The sequence below is a fragment of the Solea solea genome, chromosome 1 (genome assembly GCF_958295425.1).
Source record: "Solea solea chromosome 1, fSolSol10.1, whole genome shotgun sequence".
NCBI classification, from domain to species: Eukaryota; Metazoa; Chordata; class Actinopteri; order Pleuronectiformes; family Soleidae; genus Solea; species Solea solea.
In genome coordinates, this window is record NC_081134.1 from 44,157,867 (window position 1) to 44,182,644 (window position 24,778).

General features: G+C 41.8%; 1 protein-coding gene across 4 annotated transcripts in view; it reads left to right on the plus strand.

Annotated features, from left to right (window-relative positions):
• The window catches only part of LOC131462458 (partitioning defective 3 homolog), a 325,725-nt gene that overhangs the window by 217,428 nt on the left and 83,519 nt on the right, over positions 1-24,778 (plus strand). For all 4 annotated transcript variants that reach the window (XM_058633698.1, XM_058633714.1, XM_058633708.1 and 1 more), the window contains 3 exons: positions 3,057-3,287; positions 6,171-6,405; positions 23,983-24,111. In XM_058633698.1, coding sequence (XP_058489681.1) covers positions 3,057-3,287; positions 6,171-6,405; positions 23,983-24,111 — 595 coding nt within the window. The remainder of the gene's footprint in view (positions 1-3,056; positions 3,288-6,170; positions 6,406-23,982; positions 24,112-24,778) is intronic.

Genomic DNA, 24,778 nt, shown 5'->3' on the forward strand with positions numbered 1-24,778 from the left:
TTTTTACTTGCATTCTCTTGCTCTTGTAAGGCTTTTTATGCTTCCCTGGCATCAAAATTTGTCATAGTAATCAGAAATGGTCCAGCTCATCTGAGCAAATAAGCAGTAAAATGTATCTTGTCTTCCTGCAACCAGAGAACGTTTGACCCCAGAGACATTTGTAGTACGCGATAAAGTTTCATTTTGCCGTCTACTGCAGCCTGAAGACACACACTTTTGCTTCTCACTAAATTGGATGCATTATTGGATTGGTGTTCATTTATTTTGAATGGTACTTTCAGGATTGACTCCAGGTTCTCTTGGGACTGGACACTTGTATTAACATTGACAAAAAGGAAGGGAAATGGTGTGTTAAGTACATAACAGTAGGGTTTCCAGCCTGGGAACACAACACCACTGGCTAACAGCTGACCTTTTAGCCTAACTGCCTACTATGACACCAGATCTGTTGATGACAGAGAAGCTCTTACACTCTCAGTAAAGGTGCATTTGTAGCAAACACAGCAAAAATGAGGCCGTATTAGAGAAAATATCCTTAAAGTAGCAGGGGCAATTTCAGTCCCTTTAAAGTCCACCAATGAAATATGAAATGATAAGGCACAGCGTTTTCTTACATTTTGACATAAACTGACAAAAATTAATATTTGAATCACCAGTGAGCGTCTGCAGCTTTGCTTGGTTAAGGGATCAAGAAAGAAAAAGCAAAGGCATTCAGCCAACAACACAGACAAGCTGCCATCAGTACAATTACGATAACAGTAGCAGCGTATGTGCATTTCCGCACAGTGCTGCCAGTATTCACTCTTTTTAAACGTATACGTACACAATGTCATTTCTGCTTGTGATGTAGGCTGTAAAGTGGAATGTTTTGTTCTTCTTTGTGGCATGAACCTGAAAACCAGAAGTTACGTTAGTGCCAATACAGACAACAGGGCTTTGACAGGGATGCCATTCATCCTGTTGTAAATTGATGTACCGTCAAAATAGTCTTAAATAATGTTATTTGAAGAAAATCTACATTGTGTCGCTTTGACTTGTTCATACCCTGCTTTTGACCTTTGTGAATTCATGGTGCTTGATTATTCCCGTCTTCCTGCGTCAGACTCTTGTGCACTCCAACAACAAACATTTTTACGGTCGCAAATTGTTTTCTTTCAGTGATGGGGTTTGTTTTCTTTGCCTAATCTGTGTTTGGCCACACAAGCCTCCATGTAAAGATCCACTGTGATCACCTCACAGCACTGGGTCATGCCTCATTTAGGCCACTTTAAACATGTCGAGGGTCTTGTCAATGTGAAAAGACAGAAAAAAGCATGTATGTCATGAGTTTGTGTTCTTGTGCCTATTGAGGAGTCACTGCATGGGGCGCAGCCATACAAACATATACACCCTGTATGTGTGTGTAGATGGAGGCCGTGGAGAAACATTTGCTATTGAAAACCAACAGGAAGAGCTGTTGGAGACATTCATTTACACCACATGAATCCACAGAGGAAACAGCAGCACACATTCATTACACGTGGAGGGTCTATGTGGACTACGGGGAGTCGTAAAGAAACAAAGCCACTCTGTCCAGACTTCATCGACGTGTGAGAGTCACTAAGGCTGCTCAAGTAATTGAAAAAACAGCTTATCCATTATTACCAATACTCTGTAGAAGTTTTTTTTATCTAACAAGGCTTCACTTGCACATTTTTAGAAATCCATCTTGTCATGTTTGACAGCAGCGCGCAGCACGCCAAATGCAGGGTAGAATAAAGGGGACAGAAAATCAACCAGGTTGTTTGTTTACCTACTGGCAGGTAAGGTAAGAGCTCCGGGGAACTGACAGACGCTCACTGACAAAATGAAATACCAATACCTGAGTCGCGCTCCACTGACATACCCTAAACAAACCTCTGGCAGGCATTGGAAAATAATTACAGCTTTTCAGGGCCTGGCTTCAGTGTTGGAAAAAGGTAGACTGATGAACAATCACTTTGCTTTCTACACAGAGGGTCTGCCAGCGTATAGATCAGACTCTCTGTGTCCTCTTAAGGATACACTTTGTTTTACAAGTAAGAGGCAACATCTGAAAAACACAGACACAAAAATACTAGTTATATCAGCCCTGTATTTGTAGCATCAGTTTACTTGTATTTAGTAGTTTTACTCACTGCTATATGCATTACCTATAGCTGTGTTATAGCTGTCTATCATGGTATGGTTCGGTGTGGTACAGAATGGTGCGATTTGGAATGGTAAATCCTTGGGTCAGGCTTGCGTTGGGTGTAAGCTATGGCTGCATCAGCAAGATATATAGCAACAATGAAGAATGACCTCGAACACGACACAACTTCTTGTTTTTCTTCTTCTTAGTGATAGAGTGCTTTTTAAGCCTCAACTTCCTTGGGTTATTTACACTGTCATTGGTCTAGCTATGTCCTTACTGTACCATTCTATTCTGGTACCCCAAGGGAAGGGTGCCAAAAAATATGTCAGCTGTAAGATGTTGTTTGTGCTAAGACGTCACACAAAAGAACAGTGCTGAAGTTTAGATTTGTTTAGTCTCATTCAAATGAGCGATAAATAGAGCGTAAAAGGACCACCGACAGTTTTTAGTTTTCACAGTCCATCTAAACATTTATTGAAATTCATATAATAATAACACTATAATCACTCTGGTATACTGCTGCTGTTGATGTTTCATTTGTTTGCATTATAGCTCAGCGGTGTGATTTAACTCTGAAGACTCAAGAACAAAGGCTGAATCATGATATTCAACAGGAGAATGCCTGTGTGAAGATGCAGTACTCACTCACACTCATAATACTCATCTCATTTCACACACTTCATTGGCCAGGCAATGGCATCATTTGTTTTTCACACTAATTGCCAGACTCACACTTTCTCTTTGCCTGCCAAGTGCCGCACATAACACCATCCCATACAAAACTAAAAACATGTAAATGATTCATCGACATGCCATAAGCTCTGTGATGATAGGTTTGTGGTCGCTATAGTCTCACACACCATAAGTCTGCTGGCCTCAGTGACACGATGTCTTCTCTCTGTAGGCTCTGGAGAACAAGTCGGACCCTCACTGGGCCTGAAGAAGTCTAGCTCCCTCGAAAGTCTCCAGACTGCTGTTGCCGGGGCAACGCTGAAAAGTGAGATTAACGTCAACAGGCCGAGCTCACGGATCGTCAGGGGCCGCGGCTGCAATGAGAGCTTCCGAGCTGCAATTGACAAATCATATGAGAAACCTGGCGCCGCAACAACAGAAGAGGAGAACAGCATGGACACACGTGAGTGTTTGGACACTGGATACGATTCTGTTCAGAGTGGCGATCCGACATTATGTTTCATACTGTACAATGAAAGATAATTGTAGATAAATGAGATAAATTTGGTTTGTGTAATATAGGTTAACTCAATAAAGCTTCCCCTTATTAAACTAGGTTAGGAATCCCCACTTGCTGCAGAGATGCGAGTGTCACAAAGCACATTTGCAACAAGCATCTACAGAATGTTACATAGTCTTTAATATTCACATATCGTAGTTCATGTTTAGTGGAATTGCGAGGGAACGTGGCAACATGATTTCCCTGGAGATTGCATAATTGTAAAGTGCATTGCCATGTTTTTTCAAAGTAATGCGTGCTTCTCACTCACACACATCGGGTCCCTTTTGTATCCGTCTTACACAAACATTGCATTGTATGTTGACTATGATTAGAAACAAAGTGAAGTTGCTTAAGTGCTTGCCAGTTAGTTTTTGGCACATAATAGCGCACAAGTTTGCCACGTTGGTTTCCCTGCGTGCCTGATGGCCTGAAACCAAAATTACCTTAGTTTGTCAACATCTATGAGGAAAAGAGGAGAAGAAGAAACACATGCCACATTCTGTTTGAATGGACATATCCATTGCTGCTTGGTGTTTGATGACAGAAAGACATGCATTGGGTACAGAGGGACGGTCGTCTTATGTTTTGTGACAGGTAATAACACTGCAACACCACACGAGTAATCACTAGATATAAATTTCCATTCACCATTAAAGGATTCCATTATAAAAGCTGGGGGATGTTTGAGAAAGAAAGAATTATTTGCCTGAAATGCTTTGTTCTCATAAGCTCTGTCGGCATGCCACTAAATACAGTCTTATCTCGCCGAAGAAAAATGGGGAAAGCAACCGATTTCCCTCGCCGCAGTATATTGCATTCTCCCTCATGATATTCAAATAACTCTGTTTTTCAATTTAGATAAAAGCAGCCAGTCTGTGCTCGTCACTGAGGTTAATAGTCAAAGTTGACAGATAAGCCTCTGCCTTCCTCTGCTCCCAGACTTTTATTTACATAAAATAAGAACGTGGCATCACCTAAGGAAAATGTGTCCCCAAAGATATCCTGCAGGGCAAAATGCACCTCCTCCTGTGCTACGTTGCGTTTCATCAATTTTTGGAATAATTTCGGAAACAAAAAAAAAAATTAATTCACTTCTGCATTTTGCTTGTCTGTTATTCCTCAGTGGCTCCTCAGCAGTTGCTTAAATATTTGATTATTAAGGCAGGGAAACGTCATGCTAAAGTTTCAATAATATACATAATATAATTTGTCCTGTAGTGGTTTGTCATTTCAAATGATCTTTGTCTCCTGTCATTTTCGTAAATGCTACTGCTGTTATTTGAAATTGTCATTTTAATTTCAGCTTCATTAAATTGCAGTAGACAGTTTTATCTTTTGTCCATTGATAACGGCTTCTGTATAGTTTTTTATGGAAGGTCACTTATTTCTTCTGTCTCTAAGATTCAAATTGTGAAAGTGAAAGATGAAAGAAAATCAAATCAAAATCATTCCCTTTTGTTTGACTTACCGACCAACTCACTGTCGCTAATATTAAGTAGACTTGATACAAAGATTCATAAGCACACATCTCTACTGTTAGCTCTGTTTAATATAATAACAATGTTTCATATGAAATAGTTAAGTTAATAGGCTGGAGATTTAGTGACAAAACTGAAACTTCCAAAACTGGCTCTGAAATTTGTGGAGGTTGACAAAACAAAGGGGGAGGAGTCATGTGTGGCAGTGAACTGCATAATTTTGCAGTTTTAGGCTGCAAGTTCGCTCTGTGCTCCTGCAGCACACTGCCTCATGTTGTGATTCCATTTCAGTAATTCCCTCTGAGATGGCAGCTGAAAGAAATAGCTGATAGCTCCAAAGATCACAAGAGAAAACAAACCCCACTGTTCATCCTTGAAATGTGAATCCGACAGCTTTTCCCTCCCATAGTCTGTCTCATCCTGTATGCCGAAGATCCATCATGGCCTCCCTTCCTTTGTCTTTCCTCACGATAAGCGCTTTTCTCTCCTCCATCAAAGGCAGAACTTAGCCGACGACACGCAAGACTGTAACAAGTTGTAATCTGAAGGACATCTACCTCATGCCTCAGAGTCAGAGATATAGCATAGACAGAAGCTACGTGAATTGTACAGCACATCACATTTGCAATTAAGATCCCTGGGAGATTTATTTTTTTTTTTTTCCTCCAAGATTATTTAAACGTATAATTAGTGACAGATTAATTACATTTTGCACATCAGTTCTGATTAGATGTGATGGAAACTCGGAGTTTAATCAACCCCACATCTCCTAAGGAGTTGAATCACAATCTGGGGTCTGGGTTGAAATGAGACATAATTCAAGAAATGTAATTTAAGAACCAGATTCGCGTGACGACCATTACAGCTTCCATTATTTGGTTCTAACATTTTTTTTATGAGAAATGCAACAGAAAAGTGGGGGAAAATATAGTTCCCTTGTGAGCTGTGTGAAAAGTACACTCTTGAAAAATAACTTCAGGCATCCAGCTAAGTGAAAATGTGTTCAAAAGAATACTCCTCTCTAAGGGTCTACAGTGTAAATATATTCTGCTCTAATGAGACAGATGAATTTGGCTAGTTTTGCTAGCTGCTTTACCTTACGGGAGACACATTTTTTTAATTGTTTATGCGGTATTACAAGGGGATTCTTTGTAACTGGAAAAAAAAGTGTGTGATCTATGGGAAATCAAGTGAAAGTTTTGGTCTGACTTACATTTCATATTCTCTTTCTCTCACTATGTCGGTGCTGTTCTGTTTCCCTTACAATGTCTGTATGTAACACATTCTCCTTATCTGTTCAACCCAGTGGACGAGGATACAGAGGGGAGTTCCCGCTCGGGTCGCGAGTCGATGTCCACCAGTGGTGACCTCTTTGTGGCCTCCGGGCTGAACGGCAGCGTTTCCAAAGATGACAGCCGGAAAGATTGGGAAAAGGTCGGGGGGAAGGAGAGGCAGAAACCTGAAAGGGATAAAGAGGAGAAAGACAAGGACAAGATCAAAGCCAAGAAAAGCATGCTGAAGGGCCTGGGCGAGATGTTCAGGTAAGAGCGAGATGGAGATGAGCTCAAATTGCCAAACAAGTCGCCTCTGTCTTGCCTTGAGCTTCGGCTGCTATCTCTCTGTTTAATTCTGCTCAACACGTTCACAACAGGATCATACAGAAATGTGAATTCATTCTCTGTGTGTTGCCAGTGCTAATCAGAGACCTCTCTCCCTGAACCCTGAGCGATGTGCTTTCTTGACCCAATGGACCTCTGGCACTTTTGAACCAGATTATTTTTAATAGGGGCAGCATGTTTTATTCATAAGCCCTGATAAACACCACTCATATCCAAACACACAGCATTTTGTTCACCATCAGACTATATTCAGGGCCCATACAGGTGCTAATGTGGGTCTGCGACTTGGTTCTGGGGATAAATGACCTTCAGAGATGCTACGATTGGCTGCAGGTTCGTACCCTTGCTTATGATCTGTATTCTCAGCAGCTGCCTCGTCATGAGGCGGACTGCCTTAGGGGGACAAGAGAAGTTTCTGTAACTAATACAACTAAATGTAATAACTAATAATATTAGTTATTATATACAGCTCACGTCTGCTGTGGGATGATTTTCAAACCATACTCTGATACTGGCAAATGTGGTGGGTTTTTAGCTCCCCCTGCAACGTTATACAACTGCCACTGAGCTCTAATGAACAAAAACTGTTATTTTCCCTTCTGTGAGGAAACCTAAGTTGAACTGTGGACATCACAGGCAAGAGTAGCAGAAACATGCAAAGGAAAATTAGTGGAGGAGTCACATTAACTATTTTAATGCAGTGCATCTCCAAATATAGATCGCATTAATGGTGGAGGCAGTGCATCATGCTGTTATCGTGGCGTAAACTAACCCTCAGGATTAGTGAAATAGGATTAGTTAGGGTATCGTGGCACATGACACGCTAATGAGCAACAAATACGACAAGCATGTTTTAAGGTCAGGATTGAGGGATGTGTGAGGCTTCCTTATTTTCCCTTATTTTTCCTTATTTTGTTTCTAATTCCACTGTCTTGGCATCCTGTGGTATAAACATTTAATGACTCTTACAGGCTCAAATCCTGTTGCACACCAGGTGCGAGCACAAACGTTGAGACGCACATATGTTCACGGGAGCACATGCGGAGAAACTTGATGAATGGGTAAACAATGGATGCAGTTTAAGCCACAGGTTTGGCACCATGTGACATACAATCAGCGCCACTGGCAAATGTTTTTTGAGTGCCTGTATGTTCGGCTTGATAGGTGGCGGCTCTGTGAATTTAGCCGTGCGCGTGGGACCTCAGCATGCCCTCCTCAGCCTCATCATCCTTCTTCATTATCTTTGAGTGCCACTGCCACTTAAGAGTTGGCATGCTGCAGGCCTCGCTGACACCGTCTCCTTCTCCATGCATTTAACACCAGCCTTTGTGCCTCCTGAATTCAAAGAAGCAGCACGTCGCCCCAACTCTCAAGCCTTGTCTTCCCTTCTCTCTGCTGCTCTTGCTCCTTGATGATACCTCAAACATTTTTTCTGTACGAAACTCTCACATCCACACATCTACACCATCCCTTTCTCTACTCTCTCAGTTCCTCCACAGTCCATAAACCATATTTAGAAAGTCGAGGTGAGCGTGAATGCGCACCAGTGGATAAACTATCAAACATTTTTGTTAAGATCAAAATGAAGTGATGTGAAATGTTTGGCAGTCAAACAGGACAAGAGGGGAAACAAAACTGAAAGATCTGTAGTGCATCTCACATTTTACAGTTCTAGCAAAGGTTTTGACAGTGTTTTTAGAAAGGAGAGGTTTTACTGTGCATGACAACTGGACTGACTGACAGTAAATGAAACGCCCCCAGGCGTACGAAGCCCATGTAGAAGCTGCACGTTTGTCTCACAATGGCATCAAAACATCAAACATTATTTGTGATCCTCGTCTTATGGCAATGTCTGCATTTTCATTAGCATGAATCGAACGGACAGACACTCACTTTTCTGTCTTACTCTCACCTTCTCCATCTAAGGAGATTTCATCGCACTGCAATGTGAGCAAATGTGCACGCAGGCCTTTGAATTGCCTGATGAGCATGTAGTGCATGTCTGCTTAATGGACAGTCTGATTGGGAGTGCATTAGCATCAGAGCCAGGAGAGAGGAGGCTGGCCTGATGTAGAGAGGGAGAATAGTGGGAGCAAGTGAGATAAATACTGAAAGTGCAGGAATGACTGAAAGTGTGCAAGTGCATGATGGAAAGAAAATTGACCGCCTAAAGCCCAAAGCAAAGAAACTGCAGTACACAACCCTCTTTTCTGCCTCTCTGGATTCATACTGCACTGCCTTTAGGATGGCACACTGCCTGGTATAGAGCACTGGACCATCCACTAATGGATAGCTTATAATCTTGTGAATGGATAGCAATGTCAATGCATGCATAGGATAAGAATTTTGCCCTGGGGGTGCTTGATTATTTCAGGGCTGTCTGTTAAATACATGTATTACTGTGCGACCGTGTCTGCCTTCAGTGGGATATTATCCCCAAACCACTCGATGTGATTATTCATCTCCTTTCTAGTGGATAGAATGTGATCATTACTTTCTGATTCTATCAGTTTTGTTTAGATGTTAGGAACTTTGCCTGTGGCTCTGTTAGTATGGCAGCAGACAATGATGTCTCAGGTCCAGCCTGCGAGACTCCCTTCAACATGCCTCATGAGGTGTTGTTTATCTGCTCTGTGACTGACTGACCTCCTCCATCAAAGACTATCTATCTCTCGATGCGCTGATGTGTGTTAGCACGTACAAAAAGTACACATTCAGGGTCATTAATTTTAAGGCTGAGCATTAAATTGTAAAACATAAAAATTAATATTTTAATTGGGTTAAATAGACTAATTAGAAAGGCTTTTTTTTGGCAGAACTGGTGCATGTTAATTAGATTCGTACAGTGTGTATGTATGTATGTGTGTGTGTTTCTATTTGTAATGCATATCAGAATGAATGTGTTATTGGCAATGTTAAGGGAAAGCATCCACTGTAAGAAAACCCAACAGTAGCAGGAATGACAAACCACAGTGTGAAAGCTATAAAAAAAAAAATGCACTGCAGGCTTAGGACAGGGAATGGGGGCCAGATAGGAGGGGGCTGTGGATTGGGTGAGAGGGAGAGTGGGGCTGTGTGCACTGGAGTGAACTGGGGCACCAAGGGAGAATGGGAAAGGAAGATGAAAAGAAGAGTGAAAGGGAGAGGGGGAATGAGAAAAGAAGGCAGCTTTTCACAGCGGCAGTCACGGCATCGTGCTACTGTCTGCCTGGAGGGAGGATTGAGGATCTTTGGTAATTTTGTTTTGTACATTTTACTGTGCATGTTAGCTTGAGCGGCTTCAATGAGCATGCATGAGCGTGTGTTCCATATTTGTGCATGGACAAATAAAATGCATTGTGTGGTTCGATGTGTTAATGGGCTCTGGCGTCTCCCCCTTGGTCCTCAGGGTTCCTCACTCATGCACGCGTATTCTTTCCCCCACCCCACGCTCTCACCCTCGCTCACCAATCTGATAAGTGGCAAGCCTCGTGCCGAGCCATCAACCGATACTGGAGCTCATTGTGACAGCCTTGCACCCCCCTCTTCAACCCAACATCACTGCTTTGGGACCTCATCTGCCTGCTCCTCCCTGCAGATGAAGCCCCACTCAAGCCTACATGGAAAGATGGAGGAGGGAGGGGTGTGGACTGTATGGAAAAAGTGAAAGATTGAGTGTAGGGAGGCTTTCTATCTTTCAGTCTTAATTATCCTTGCTGTGGATGCACCACTGTCTGTGTGTTTGCATACATGGATGAGTATAGCTAGGTTTCCGTCCACATGTATAGCAAATTTGAAAAATCTGTTAAAAAAGGTGCATTTATGTGTGTGGAAGTTATGATTAGTAAGTGTCACCACACAAGGATGAGGTGCCACACGACATACATAAAGAAGCAAGCAAGATCGAATAGTGTGTGTGATTAAAAAAGTGTTTAGTTGATGCTTCCTTTTTGTTATATTTGTTGAGGAATTTTTATAGATTCCTCATGAGTCTTCACATACCTCCTCTCACCTGCTGTTTCTACCATTTCCTCGTTTTTTCCAATGCAGTGAAATGCAGAAGTTCTATTTCCAGAACAGTTATTTGAATTCATTTTTTTATGAATACAGCAAGTTTTTCACCTCCCTCAAGCAAATTGTATTTCCTGTCTGATTTGTGTATGCAAATTGAAAATCTGCATAAAAACCAGCTGATGGAAAACTCACCTTGTACCTTGAAAATATCGAGATACCATGTTAGCTCAGCTGTGTGTAACATGAGAGTAGGTAGCGTGTTTGCTTGATTGCTGCTCCGTGTCTCCAAACCATATGATTCTTTCTGCTCGTGTGGGTGTGAGCAGCTGATGGTGGATTTGCCAGTTTGATCATTAGTACATCGACATGACACATGCATTAGCCTGACTTTTTATTCACACACATAGCCAAGAGCGTGCCTGATGGATCAACATACACATTTTCTCTATTTAATAAATTCTCCCTCCCCCTTCCCCCGTCCCACCTTCTCCAACACACCCTCACATATGCTTGTAGCATTATACTACAGTTGATTTGGAGACTGCAATTAGCTGCCTCCACATGTGGGCTCTGACATCTGCTGAATGTAATCTGAGAGAAAATGATAATTGTTCTTCCTTTGCTCTGCCTCACTCATCATAATGCCTGTGCTGAGGTAGTAAAAGGCAAGCATGGGGCACGGCGTCAAGCTGGAATCTGTTTGTGTGAAGGACTGGCAGCAGGATTGAGGAAAAGACTGAGTAACGCTGTAATGACATTAAAAAAAATAGGTAGACATACCATGAGGTATTGATGGTGTTTTCAGTGATAGTAGAAATAACTTCTCCAGTCTTCGAGTGGGCAAGGTCTCAATTTAATGGATGTGCCCTTGAGCAACAGAGTTGCTTCCTGTCAACTGAGGTGGTTATTTTTGTCCTGCTGGTGCCATATATGACCTCAAGGGGGAGCAGGGGACATAAAAAGGAAGCCACGAATTTCCCCGAACATGGATGAATATTTCAGAAATAATTCAATCGTTAACTTTCCCAATATCACCATCACATGGCTACACAGCTAAAATAAACATGTCACTACAGACATGATACAGAGAGTAGGGTCAGAAAAACAAAAGAGCACAAAGCTGTCTTCTGAGTGTGACATCCCATTACCCTCCTGCCAATCATGGACCAAAGAGGTCCTGCAAGGGGCCAAGCGACAACAGACAACAGAGTCCCCCATTGAGATGATTAGCATCAACTTAGGGAGATACAAATGGCAAAAAACACCAAAAATAAACCAATAAAACTCCTCTGTATGTCAGGTTAGGGCAAGCATACTGTAGCTTTGTGTCTGGGGTCAAAAAAATAAGACGTCACTGCCCATTTCTGCTGAGGTGACGCATTTAGACTCAGGGAGAGGCTGAGAGATATATGAGTAAGGCAGGGGGAGGAGAGGCTACCTTGGCAACTTTATGATGGACGTTCAAAACAGTGGGACGGTGGTGGTGGGGACTGGCTGTGAGGCCACACTTCCTGTGCTTTTGGCCACTCGATGCAAATGTGATTGGGCAGCACTGGGCCTCCCATCAGACAGCACTGGAGTAATTATGTTTAGAATGATCACGCAGGCTCTGAGATAGACCTTGAAGCATGGGGAGGCTGTGTGTGTGTGTGTGTGTGTGTGTGTGTGTGTGTGTGTGTGTGTGTGAGAGAGAGAGAAAGGGGGAGCTAGAGGAGGTGGTGTTGCATGATGTAGTTAATTGAATCTGAAATCCTGTTGGCCTGAAATGAGATCCACCGATGTCTCTCATGCTGTGTCTCAGGCAGAGGGCTGCAAACATGACTGAATTCATAAAGTGTGTTATTAAAGAGCTCAAATTAAGTGTAGCCGTGCACCCCTCCATACTCTACAAGGCCTATGACTACTAATGATCCAACCCCAGTGGAATCACACCCAGAATCACCAATGCAAACCCAATGCCCTTCTCTTCTCTTCTCTTCTCTTCTCTTCTCTTCTCTTCTCTTCTCTTGACATTACTTAACTTCCTCCCTCTCCGTTTGATATTTGTTTTTCACACTTTAAGACACTTTGATATACACATGCGCTGTTGAAAGGATCGCTTTGATCAATTTAAGAAAGGCTGTTTTGTTGCAAGTCAACTCTCAGAGGGCATGTGTATTTGAAATGAATACAAAAATGGCACAGTTCTATTTTGCTTCTCAAAGAAGTACAAATGAGTCACTGTGTTGCCCTCTAATAAACTGTGTGTGTGTGTGTGTAGGTTTTGGTTTTAGTGAAGAAAATAAAGTATCTTATACTTAAATATGCAAAGCATGCATGATATGACAGAGATAGAGGTGAGAAAATGCACATGGGAGAACCTATTTATTTCCTCCATGTGCTATGCAAATGAAGTGTGCTGCCTGCTACAGTTGGACTCATTGCTAGTCTGCTCACCCGTTTCCCAGGCTTAGCATGTAATGAAATGGAGGCCTTTGGCTGAAATGACCTTTCCTATCCACTGACTTCCCACCCGCTGATGTGTGCGTAATCCTAACATGCGAGTGAGACGATGGGTAGAATTGGATGGGTGGGACAGACAATCACTGTGAAGACAAAGAAGAGAAAAGCTGGGAAAATTGCTTTTGAATCGCAAAGGTAATATCAATCGATGTTGAATTACACTTCTGATTTCCATCAAAGACAGCCAATTAAAGCTACAAACCATATTCTTCTTGTTCTGTCAGCCTACAACATGTGTTCAGCATGTAAAGTGAAAGTGTCTATTTTCCTCCTGGTTTTCCACCTCTATCTCCTACAACAATCTATTTTTTTTTATCTGACTTTGGTGAGCATGGATGGATCAGGGTTTCATTCCTCCCATGTTTGTCATGAAGGATTCTTAATTGGACTCATTACAATTCCAAATCGTTTCAGATGAGTTTTTTGTTTTGTTTGTTTTTGAACAATTATATATCCAACCTAGCTCTAGGAACTGTATCTGTAATGAGGTGATGAACAATTAATCATAAAAAAAAAAAACAATGAAATTTGCATTTTGTAAAAGGCTGCAATTTAGTTGCTCTATTATCAATATTTGTATGTATCGGACACTTTTTAAATCTAAATCTAATGTGTTGCCCTGAAGCCTGACTAAATGTATACATATGCTGTACATATGTATGTAACAGACAAGCCCTGCTGGAGTGTTTATTCCTGTATCTTCTGCTTTAACATCAACACCTGAGGTAGAAAGATATATAATAAGCTGTAGTTAATCTTATTGTATATGACCATAACCACGATCCTGCTTTTTCTAATAACTTACACCAAATCATCAAACTACAGTGTTTTCAAACAAATCCTAACCTAATCCTAAATGATCATATAGTCCATGGGCCCCCACCCTCAGATACCAACCAAACCCAAACCACCATACAAGCATCAGATTTTCTGGACCTTCTGGCAACAGTATTACAATCACATACACATAGTGGCAGGTGTGCTAGACCTTCGTTGGCATGGTAACAGTTAAAGGACCCCATCATCATGTATTGAATAATAGGCATGTAATTATTGTTGTTGAACAGTCATGGATAATAGAAATAGTATAATATCATGATAACAATAACTTTGGCTTCCTCGTGGAAAATGAAAAACCAAAAACTCATGTGGAAGTTCTGTGTTTTATTTACTTATCCATCCTCCTTCACCCTCCTTCAAACACGGACTTTGACTCCTGTATTTCACCACCTGACTTCCTTCTTTGCATCCATCATAATTAAAAACACTATTCACATAATAATATCCACAAATTACTGCCACTCAAATGTAGCTCTGGTTTGCTTTATGTCATTATACATCCTGTGGTACAGGACAGACTAGCTGTTATAATGACCTCGCACCTGAACCATATTTTAACCATGTTGATTTTGACTTGAACAAAACCATTATTTAACCATACCTCAGTGAACATGTGTTGATATTCTACAAAATCCACATAAGGTTGGATAAACTATACCTGGTGTTACAACACTGCACAACATTTCTGATAAGGTTCTCTTCCTCCAAAACACAACAAAAACAACCTTCTCTTTCTTTCCCAAAACCACACATACTCCTCGTGACATAAAGCAACTGCTCATTTTGCTGTAAATCAATAAAACAATTAATTAGTTCAGTGTATGACATGCACAATATGTATATATGTGGATACAGGCTGCAAATCATCTAATTGAACTTGTTGTTTCATTTGTTTACGGTAATTGTACGTAGAGTTTTTATAATTGATTTCTTCAGTTGGAAAATGTTAGATGCAGCAGTTTGATGCACTCATGGTCCCATTCTCTTACTCCTACTTATCTTCCTTTGGAGAATCATTTAACTGCACAAGGCTAGTAGACAGAAGAGGAGTGTCCAGCTTTATTTATCTAACCCTGTGATATACAGTCGCTCTCCCTGAGATTCCACTGGGATTCCTACTCCTGCTCATCCTCACTTTTTTTCACAATTACTGTCACTCCCTCCGTCTTTCTTTCCATATATCCACCCATATCCCTCTCCCCTCCTCTTTCTCAGCTGCCCTGGAGATTCATTGTGGCATTGACAGAAAGACCTCTCCCGTCTCGCTCTTTGAATGCTGGGAGGGATGTATATCACGGATCAGTGGTTCCCCTGTCTCCTCTCTCCGATGGACTCAAATATAACGCTTGGCCCGGCATGTGTCCATGCTTGTATTTCACAGTCAGACTTTTACGAGAAAGAAAACCTGCCTCACTTCACCCCTCGCCTGTCCTCAGGCGAGCATCTTTGAAGTCTTGGAAATCAGGCGTTTGAGTGTTACCGAACACATCTGTCTCCAAACTCATCAGTATGTAAATTAGTTGAGAGACAATTGCAAGAAGCAAGGATAATCAAAACAGAAAAGACTACGAGGGAGGCTTGATGAACACAATTAATTTATGAGGTAATCATGTGTCATGACAATAATCATAAGCTATTTCCTCTCACACACATATTCTGATGGGTTAAATTGTAGCAGGTGAGAAACGCTCATATGCAACTTCCACATTTAGCAGCTGAAGTTTGTGGATTTTCTTTTCAGCAATCCAACAACTCAAATTGTTTTTTTCCCCCCTGACTGTAGTTCTTTTACATCTGCCATCATTAAAAGTTGAGGAGACTTAGGTTGCTGTATCTGCTGAGATCTTTTGTATTCAAGGCATGAGGAAGGAGCAGAGCTGAGTGGCAGTGATCAAAATGGCCCATTAGGAATGCAGTGTGCCATACTGTATCTAGGTCATAGCCTGAGCCATTGACTGTGTCTCCTCCACTGATACACTTCACTCCACAGCCCTGTCACGTCCACCCAGTCTCCATTCTCTTTTAGCCCCTGTGTGAGGGTAGGATGGAGGGTATAGGTTGGTTAGGCTTTAACCAACTGTGAGTGTGAGTGTACATGTACTGTATATGGCTTTGAGAGTAGAAATTAGTCATGGGTTGTGGCTATTGCCATGGCTTTTGGCAACATTTGTGTTGATCATTTCATGTTTTAAGGCAGAACTATGCAAGATTGGTACCCTAACTTAACAGCTTTGGAGTCACTGTGATGGTTAAATGGCTTGTTGCAGCGTGATTGGTGTCTCCACTGCCCCTCTACCACCAACCTTGTAAGATCAGGGCCTCAAATACGGAGGTCTCACGAAAAATACCAATTGTTTCATGGCACAACACACACCACAGGCAGGTACCAGCTACAAGATCAAAGCAGGGATAGCGTCATTTCAGACGTTCATCATGGCAAAGCCGGAGGGAAAGAAACTGAGAAAATCGCTGTCGGAGGAGATGAGGACGAGAGCAAAACTGTCTGATAGAGCGAGGAGTCGCACACCGGTAAACATTGCACCGGCCTTTTTAGAATGGCAAGAATTGAAAAACACAGAAACATGCAAAACGGATACCGACTGCCATGGACATGGCTCCATGGCTTATGTTCGCCATTAAAAACAAAAGCACATGGCTAGGAGAGGGGAAGGGGAAGGGGAGGGGGAGGGGGCATTGTCATCAGTGAGTTTTGACAAAAGTGAGGATAAAACAGTGTGGGGGAGAAAGCAACCAGACTTGCAAAGACTTGCACAGTCTGCATGCTGATGTGTCCTTCGACTAGACACTTAACTGAATGGGTATGAAATATGAGTGATAGGTAGATATGCTGCACATAGATATGAAAGTGTGAATGGCAAAACTGTAATGTAAAGCAGCGTTGAGTGGTCATCAAGACTATAATAGTGCTATGTAAATACAACCCATTTACCATGAATAGAACGTGGATACACACACACACAAAGTTCAACGTGACACCTAAACTTCCCTCTGTGCCACTGAAGGCTTTCTATAACTGTCCTACAGAGACGGATGTATATGAATGTATTTGGATTGTTTATTTCTATTGAAATTACAGGCTTTAATCAGCGATGCCAGGAATTTGAAATGTTCCTCTGAGTGTGTGCAAAAACACCGCCTCGCCCACTCACACACAACTCAGTGATTTATGTGAAACATTAAAGGCAATCATGTTGGTCTGGGCCTCGTCCTTTGTATTGTTCAGGCTTTTATGAAGTATGGACAAGCCAAGCTTTCCCTTGATATACAGGCACACACATACAGATAAAAAGCCACATACACACCAAAGGGTGTCCCTGCAATTGCTTAAATATGAATAATTGGCACACATGGTGATAAATGCCCTTTTTCTCTCAGGTTGAAAACACCCGAGCCTCCCTCTTGCAAGAAACAGCAAGATTTGCCTTTATATTGTTAGTTGCTGGTTTAAAGGCAGAAAGCATCCTTAGCCATTCACTGATTCATCTATAGTTATTTTATAGCTTTATGTGGTGTGTCTATACTCTACTGATCTGTGTGGTTATAAAGTGTCTCATTAAGAGCAGATTAAGGCCTCATTTATCCCCTGTTGCTCTACACTTTCGATAATTGTCACTCGAGAAGACTTAATGAGTCACGCGACGTTTTCAGCTTTAATGCTCCAGCATTGTATCGTCCTGACCAGTACGGTCAGCGCGTTTATTTGTATCCATATCTGTGCTACTTCTCTTTATTTTGATACTTGAACCAAGAGAGTGACCGAGAGAAGATGTTTCGGTCCGACAGTGACAAAATATGATGGTGTCTATACAACACAAGGAAATTCAGCAGACGCAAGAGGAGAGTGTCAAGTGACACCTCTATCTTTCTATGTCTGTCTCCTGACACTTTTAAAAGTGTCATGTAACAGAGCATTAACTCGGTTTCTGGAATTTTCAAATATCTACAATGCCTTCGGAGACACATTCTCTCTCTGACCATTATTCACACACATTTATTTTCAATCCTAAACCGGTTTCTTTGTCTTTTCCTCCATCCGGGGTGTTAGTGGTTTACGTCTAATCTAACAACTGGACACGTAGGAGAAGCCAATTGCTGATCACACAATTGGACACACATACCAGCCCAGAAGCAAACCAGTGCGAGAAAAAGTCTGAAAGTGTGAATAGAGGAAAATACCGAGGGAAGAATACTTCACTGGAGCGATAGAAGTGAAAGAACATTCTGAATAACACAGGCAGAAAACAAGAAATACATAAAGCATGAGCATGAAAACCGTCTTTTCAAAGGATGATATAGCAATTCCTATGCATCTGTATTTCAGCCAGAAAACCCTCATGTCCATGCAATATCCTGATGGTAAACAGTTGACATCAGTTGAGAAAAATAATTTAGAGCCATTTTAAGACAACAACAAGAGATGCATACATTTCATATACCTGCAATAGTTTTTATTTCTCATTGTTTTGCTACGGCCACCTAGAGCTTCACTGAAACTGAGCGTTCTTCACTGTGTGGAATCTTCTTTGCTCAGCTGGGAAACCTAAGAGTCATAGAAGTTTCTGGTGAGAATCATTTAATCTCCATCTTGCCTGTGGAGCTGCCCCCCTCGTGGGACACGGCCTGATGTCATGCATAAATGCATGTCATGCCTCCACAATGCAGGACATACACGCTCCCACCCGGCATGAACCATCTTGACTCCTGTGCTCCTCTCCCCACTGTTTTTGCACTGCTGGTGGAAGAATTAAGGCTGGCTTCCCTCCAGAGCTCCAGCCAATCAACATCCCACCCCCTCTGGAGGAAATCGATTGGTTCTGTGTGCACAGGCCCTTATCCAATGAAGTCAAAGCTCATAGATGTCATATCTTGCTGTGACCTGTAAGAGGCAGAGTCCCTGTAAAAGGCAAGGGAATGTGCCATGGCGTTAAGTGTCGTGTTATTTTGAAGACACAGTTTACTATGAAGACCTAAGAAGTGTGAACGTATCTCACACATTCACTGAGGAGTCTCAGCGTTTCAGCCATTTTCCTCTCCTTAAGAGATGCATCAAATTGTAGATTCGAGTTTTAAAAGAGGTTGGGGCTGAGCAGGGAAAGTGCTGACTGACATTACAGGTTGCAGATAATGAGTTCCGCAGGGAAGGAGATAATCGGCTGGTGTTGCTCAAAGCTGGAGGAATGACGAGAGAATATCCTCCCATGCCTCTCCGGGGTGGGTGTCCCTGGAAACCGGTGGTGGCAATGTAACGCAAAGGCCACTCGACGATAACGAATGCCTCTTTGATGCCTGTTAACGATCGCTGGGTCACAGTGTGATTCGTGAAGACAGAAAAAAAGAACTCGCCCTCCCTTTTTCTCTCTCTGACTGCATTATTGGATTTTTTTTACAAGGTGTCTCTGTGTCTCACCCGGGGTAGAGAATGTTTACTCACCACAGCTTCAACAACAACACTTAGCCAGAGAGGAAGGCAGACAGACACGTGCAACAGTCTCACCTCACTAACAAGGCGCTATTAAAATTACATGCCACTGTCAGGAGTGTTGCCCTAGGTGCAGCATTGTGTAGAAATAATGTACTTCATATTGGCATGCCCTTGCATTGGACAGGGATAGGAGAGAGAAAAGGAGTACCATGTTTTTGTGGTTGTGGATGTGTTTGCCATCCAGAACTTTGCCATCAATAAAATTATAACAGTGTCTCATGATTGGTTCTTTATTGATGACCACAATGAAATGCAGTGGGTGTAGGCGTAGATATTTATTTACTTTGTGACAGAGACAAATACATTTTCAAGGGATGGGGGCTCAGACACCACATCCGATGTGTGTGGGGGACCTCGCCCTGGGAGATTTGGATTAACTTTCAGGTTCGCCGAGCAGAACCAATAATGATTCTTTCTGTCTGCCCTTGAAACGATCCTCTCATCACTTACTCATATTGATAGATGCAGTATTTTCTTCCTTTCTGGCTCACCATTTGCAGGTTTGAATAATGTTACAAGATTGCACACCTCATATGATGAGTGCATCATGTGAGGTTAAACCAGATGGTCCACTTTTGCTTTCCTTAAGTCAAAAAGTTAAAAAAAGTTCCCAACTGAACATGTCAGAACAGATTTACTTCTCTTGAATCTACTTCTCGGATTAAATGATTGTAACCGATTTCAGGGCTTTGCATAATGTTTTGTCCATTATTACCCGCCCCCCCCCCCCTTTGGAAATTCTATTTTAGACTGTCTCTATACTCCACTGTTGTGCTGCAGCCTTGAAGTATTATTACCCTGTGAATCAATGAAGATGATGTATGAGGCATCCATGGCTGGTAGTATAAACCCTTCTGTTTTCAGTCATATAAGATGATATATCATATTGAATGGAGTACATACTGACTTGTTTTCTGGTTAAGGCAAATATATACAGTAAACCCCAGATTATAACAAACATTTTATTTTACGAGATGCTGAAAAGAAAGCAGATATCTGACACTGGACACTTTGATTGAACTCTTTAATTTTTTTCTTTGCATCAGTGGCCATCACAGCATTAATAAAACCTATATTATAAATGGCGGGTTCATGTTAGAATGTGTAAATGAGCTTTAATGGCCACTCAGACATTATCAAGACCAAACAATGATGAATTGAACAAATCAACTCAAGCTTTGAAAGCAGCCTGAAGGTCATGCTTGGTTTCTGTGAGCATATCACTCAGCTTCCCATCAAACCGTCTTGCTTAGTTATTGTGTGTTCATGCTCATTTAATCTTAACTAAACACGTTTCCACCCTGGTGGTTGTGCAATCCACATTTGCATCACCCTTCTTTGTCTTTTGAGACATTTCTGTGTTCATCACTCTTACCTGCTGCCCATCACAGAGAGACAGATGCTCAGGAACGGATCATTACACAGAGCATTGGTCTGGTCGACTGAGGCAGAAAAAGATCAGAGCTTTCAGGAGGCAAATGGCGCATCATTGTTCACCTGCTTGAGCTGCAACTGCTGCTTAAATAGTGACTTTTTCCAGTCAAATAGCTATTTACTGTATATTAATAATCCAGAATAATAATCCACAATACAACGCACTTGCCTGAAGCAAATGGAAAAGACAAAACCCCCCAAGAAACAATTATTTTTATTTTAAGTGATTATACGCTTATACAAATATAATATCGTATAATATAATACATGTATTGATTTCTGCCCATAAACTATTCACACTGGATCTTTAATAGGCATTTTACACCATCTGCAAAAGCCAGTGTGAACTTTTTAAGGTTCAAAGTAAGTTCTCTGTGCCAAACTACGATGTAGATACTGCATTGTCATTCTGTGTATGGGTCCTAGCTGCCAATCAATACCTTGCTGTCAAGCTTCAACAAACCCTCTCTCAATGCAAGTATTCTGATGCCAGCATCTAATTAATGCCAAGTTGCCAATACTGGATCAACACAGAAACAAATGAGTTCATTTCTTCCCTCCTGACACAGATGGAGAGAAAAGAAAATCTTGTTTTGTGTTAGTTTAACTAAATGAGACAGTTGTCTTCCAACGACAGGTGAAAGTCAGTACAGTTTCTGCTTCATACGCACACACACACACACACACTCGCTCAGATTTCAGAATTTCCCCTGCTGAGAACATGTAGACAAATTGTTAGATTGTGGTTTGTGCATCATCGAAAGTATGGTGGGAAATTGGAAGTGTGGCAGCTAAATCTGTGTTTACATTAGTCCCCAATGGCAGGCATGTTGCCAGTGAAACAGTGTGTGTCTTGAGAAGTCTAATAACCATGGTAGAATATTCCCTTTTCCATTCCTGCCTCTGCTTTGATGTGGGTCCTGCTTCTCAAGCCACTGGCGATAGGAGAATAACCTTTCATATGAGAACTGCTGCATGCTCAGTTTAATCCACCAATATATTTCACTATGACAAATCCCTAACTGTACTGATGTTGATCCAGAACAAGATGAAAAGTGCAGAGAGCAAAAGTTTGTTTATCCCCTAAAGGTTATCTTTTTAGGGGGCGTCAGTGTAAGAAGCAGAGTAGGGGGAAAAAATGCGAGAGAGAGAGAGGAAGTTAATGAAAGTCTTTAACGTGAGGTGAGAGAAGCTGTCACCTGCTCTGGTGATAGATAGCAGGTTCACTATTATTAGCATCCTCAGCCACAGTCGGGAGTTTTATGCCTTAGCAGAGCCATTTGTTGATTAATTAATCAGGTAATGTATTCTATCTGGGCTACAAAAGAACCCACATATCACTTTCTCTCTCTCTCTCTCTCTCTCTCTCCCTCTCTTCTGGGTTCTCTGTACAAGCACAAAGTAGGATGTCCCACCAGGCCACAGCCCATTCAAAAGATTACAGTTCCAAAGCAGCCGCCACCACAGAGAAGTCATTTTGCACAATGCTCCTGACTGCTTTATATGTCAAGTAGAAGAATAAACATCCAAGAGGGGAACAGTCTCCCATTTCATAAATGTATTTCCTTCTACTGGCCCAAAGTCAACCGGTGTTTGATGTGATTTTTCTCAGCTTTTTTGAGAAAGTTTTCAAACTGTTCAATAAAGCTCAGCTATGTGGAAGATAAAGATAAACTCAGACTGGGGCTGAGAAACTGCAGAGGCTTTCTCCTATGCTGCTGTGTGGAAATGAACAAGTCTATTGAATAAAGCCCATGTGGAACACCGCAATCAATGTGCGTTCAATGCAAGAACACTGAATACTGTTATGCAATACAATAAAAAAAGTCCTTTTCTGCAGTTATATTTATTGAATTTCCTTTTACTTTTGGCCACATGCCTCGTTGGGCTTGGTTGGTTTCCGACAATGTGACAATCAAAAGTCAAAAAATGAAATGCTCAAGGCTTGCACTACGTTTGACTTGAGTTTTCACACTAATAACTGCACTGCAACAAGAAATGTGCGCACATTTTCTTTTCCAGACGTTGCACATGGTGTAATTTTATAGTTTTCATGGGTAATTTGAATTTACTGTGTCCAAAACATTCTGCTTTGAATTCAATCTTATTAAATTGCTAAATCCACACTTATTAAAAACTGCACAACATGGACCGTAGTAAAAAGTGACAGGCAGTGATATCTGTCTTTAATACGTCCTTTTTCTGTATCCAGCTGTTTTGCACTCCCTCCACAGCTGAACCCTTTGTGGAGGAGCAGGAAATGACATCATATCGCCTATCCTGTTCTGGTGCATCAGACGATATCCTATATCCCCAAAGTCTGCACACATGTGTCAAGCAGGGATCTGATTTCAGTGTTCTCCACCAGCACACTGAGTCTGAGGCAGTGGAGTCAGACGATGGAGTCGTCTGTTTATCGTGTGTGGCTGTGTGTAAATGTACTATACTCCTGTCAGCTGCATGCCTCCTTTATATTTGCTATTCCTCATCATCATCATTTTCTCACACCCCTTACACAGCCACAGACTCCACTCATTTATTTGCCCACAACCAAGCTTGGCTGACCAGAAGAATTTACTGTCCTCGGCTTGGCTTATTCTCACCTGCAGTAAAGCTGTCATGGATTTACCGTAACTGGTGTGTCTCTCCTGTCATTAAAATGTAAAAGTTGGCGACACTGCCTAGAAAGTTACAAATGATGCCAGGGAGGTTAGTGGTTGCCTCCACTTTACATTACACTTTGTCTGTGTGCAGGTAGTTTGTTCCCAAAACTAAATCACGAGCTGTCACTGTTCCCTTCACTCTAAGTAAACTCTACAGCTGAGAGACGAAAAAGGAAGATCATCCCCTCTGTAAATAAAAAAGGGTCAGGTTTTTAGACTTGCTTTTAACACTGCATACTGAACCTGTCTGCTGTCCTGTAAGTCGAGCTATCGTTTCATTTTGCTTGCTGCATTTTGATTGCATTTAGTGGCGAAAGACCATGTTCTTCGTTCAATAAAGACAGGGTTGCCGCGGAGGCTCCTCCTGAGCTGTCACCCCAATAAAAACCCAAGCTGAAAATTCTGACAGTTTGACACTTTAATTTCCGACGGAGTATTTTAAATGAAATTCCTGGACAATGGAAGAGACATGCAGATGTGAAAAAAAGAAATATTCACATTGGGTTGGCAATGATTAAAGCCTGGGCCTCAATTAAATTCTCTCTGCCCTTCTCTCTTACTCAGGTTTGTAAAGCACCGGAGGGATGATCGTCCAGGAGAAAGGATAGAGAGGAAGGGCTCCAGTAAATCTAAAGCCGAGGACACGCAGGCATCAGAAGAGGAGACCCTGCGGATGAGACTGGAACAAGAGAGGTGAGTGCTCAACAAGAGCCTTGGCTTGCTAAAAGCCAAAACAATTAAGTCCTGGCTGAACAAAGGGGAGAGAAAAAGGACACTGCTGACCGGAAAATTAGCAAACTACCTAATCAACAAAATGGTGGAGCAAGGTTGGTAGATTCTGGGAAAGCACTCAGATGTCAATTTGTGAAATGTCCAATTCTTTTATATCAGTACATTAAATAGATCATTTATGGATTGTTGTTGCCTGTGCCATTCAGAGGCTCTGACCTCCTAATGGTGCTCGTAGGCCCCTGTGGATTTGGCATGATTGAATGGTGCTCATTATAATAGCGAAATCGATGTAGCTCTGCATTTGTCTTCTCCTGCAGCTCTCCCAGGTTGTTAATCGCTCAAGAATATGCTGTTCATTTCTGTCCAGCCCCCTTGGCTCTTTGTCCTCTGGTGTTTGTGGACATCAGGACGCCCACAGGAATAAGGAAAAGCACTAGTTTTGCACCTCATTTCTCAAAGACAAGCTCCATTTAATTCTATCCAGCAGTGAGGACAAAATTGGTGGCAGGGTGAATGAAAAGACAGCTTGCTGCTGCCATTGTTCTCCAGCAGCCAAATGAACTCAGTAATCAAACTGCCATTGGTGATGACAGCTAATTGAATAGAAACAACAGGGCCTGATACTGTT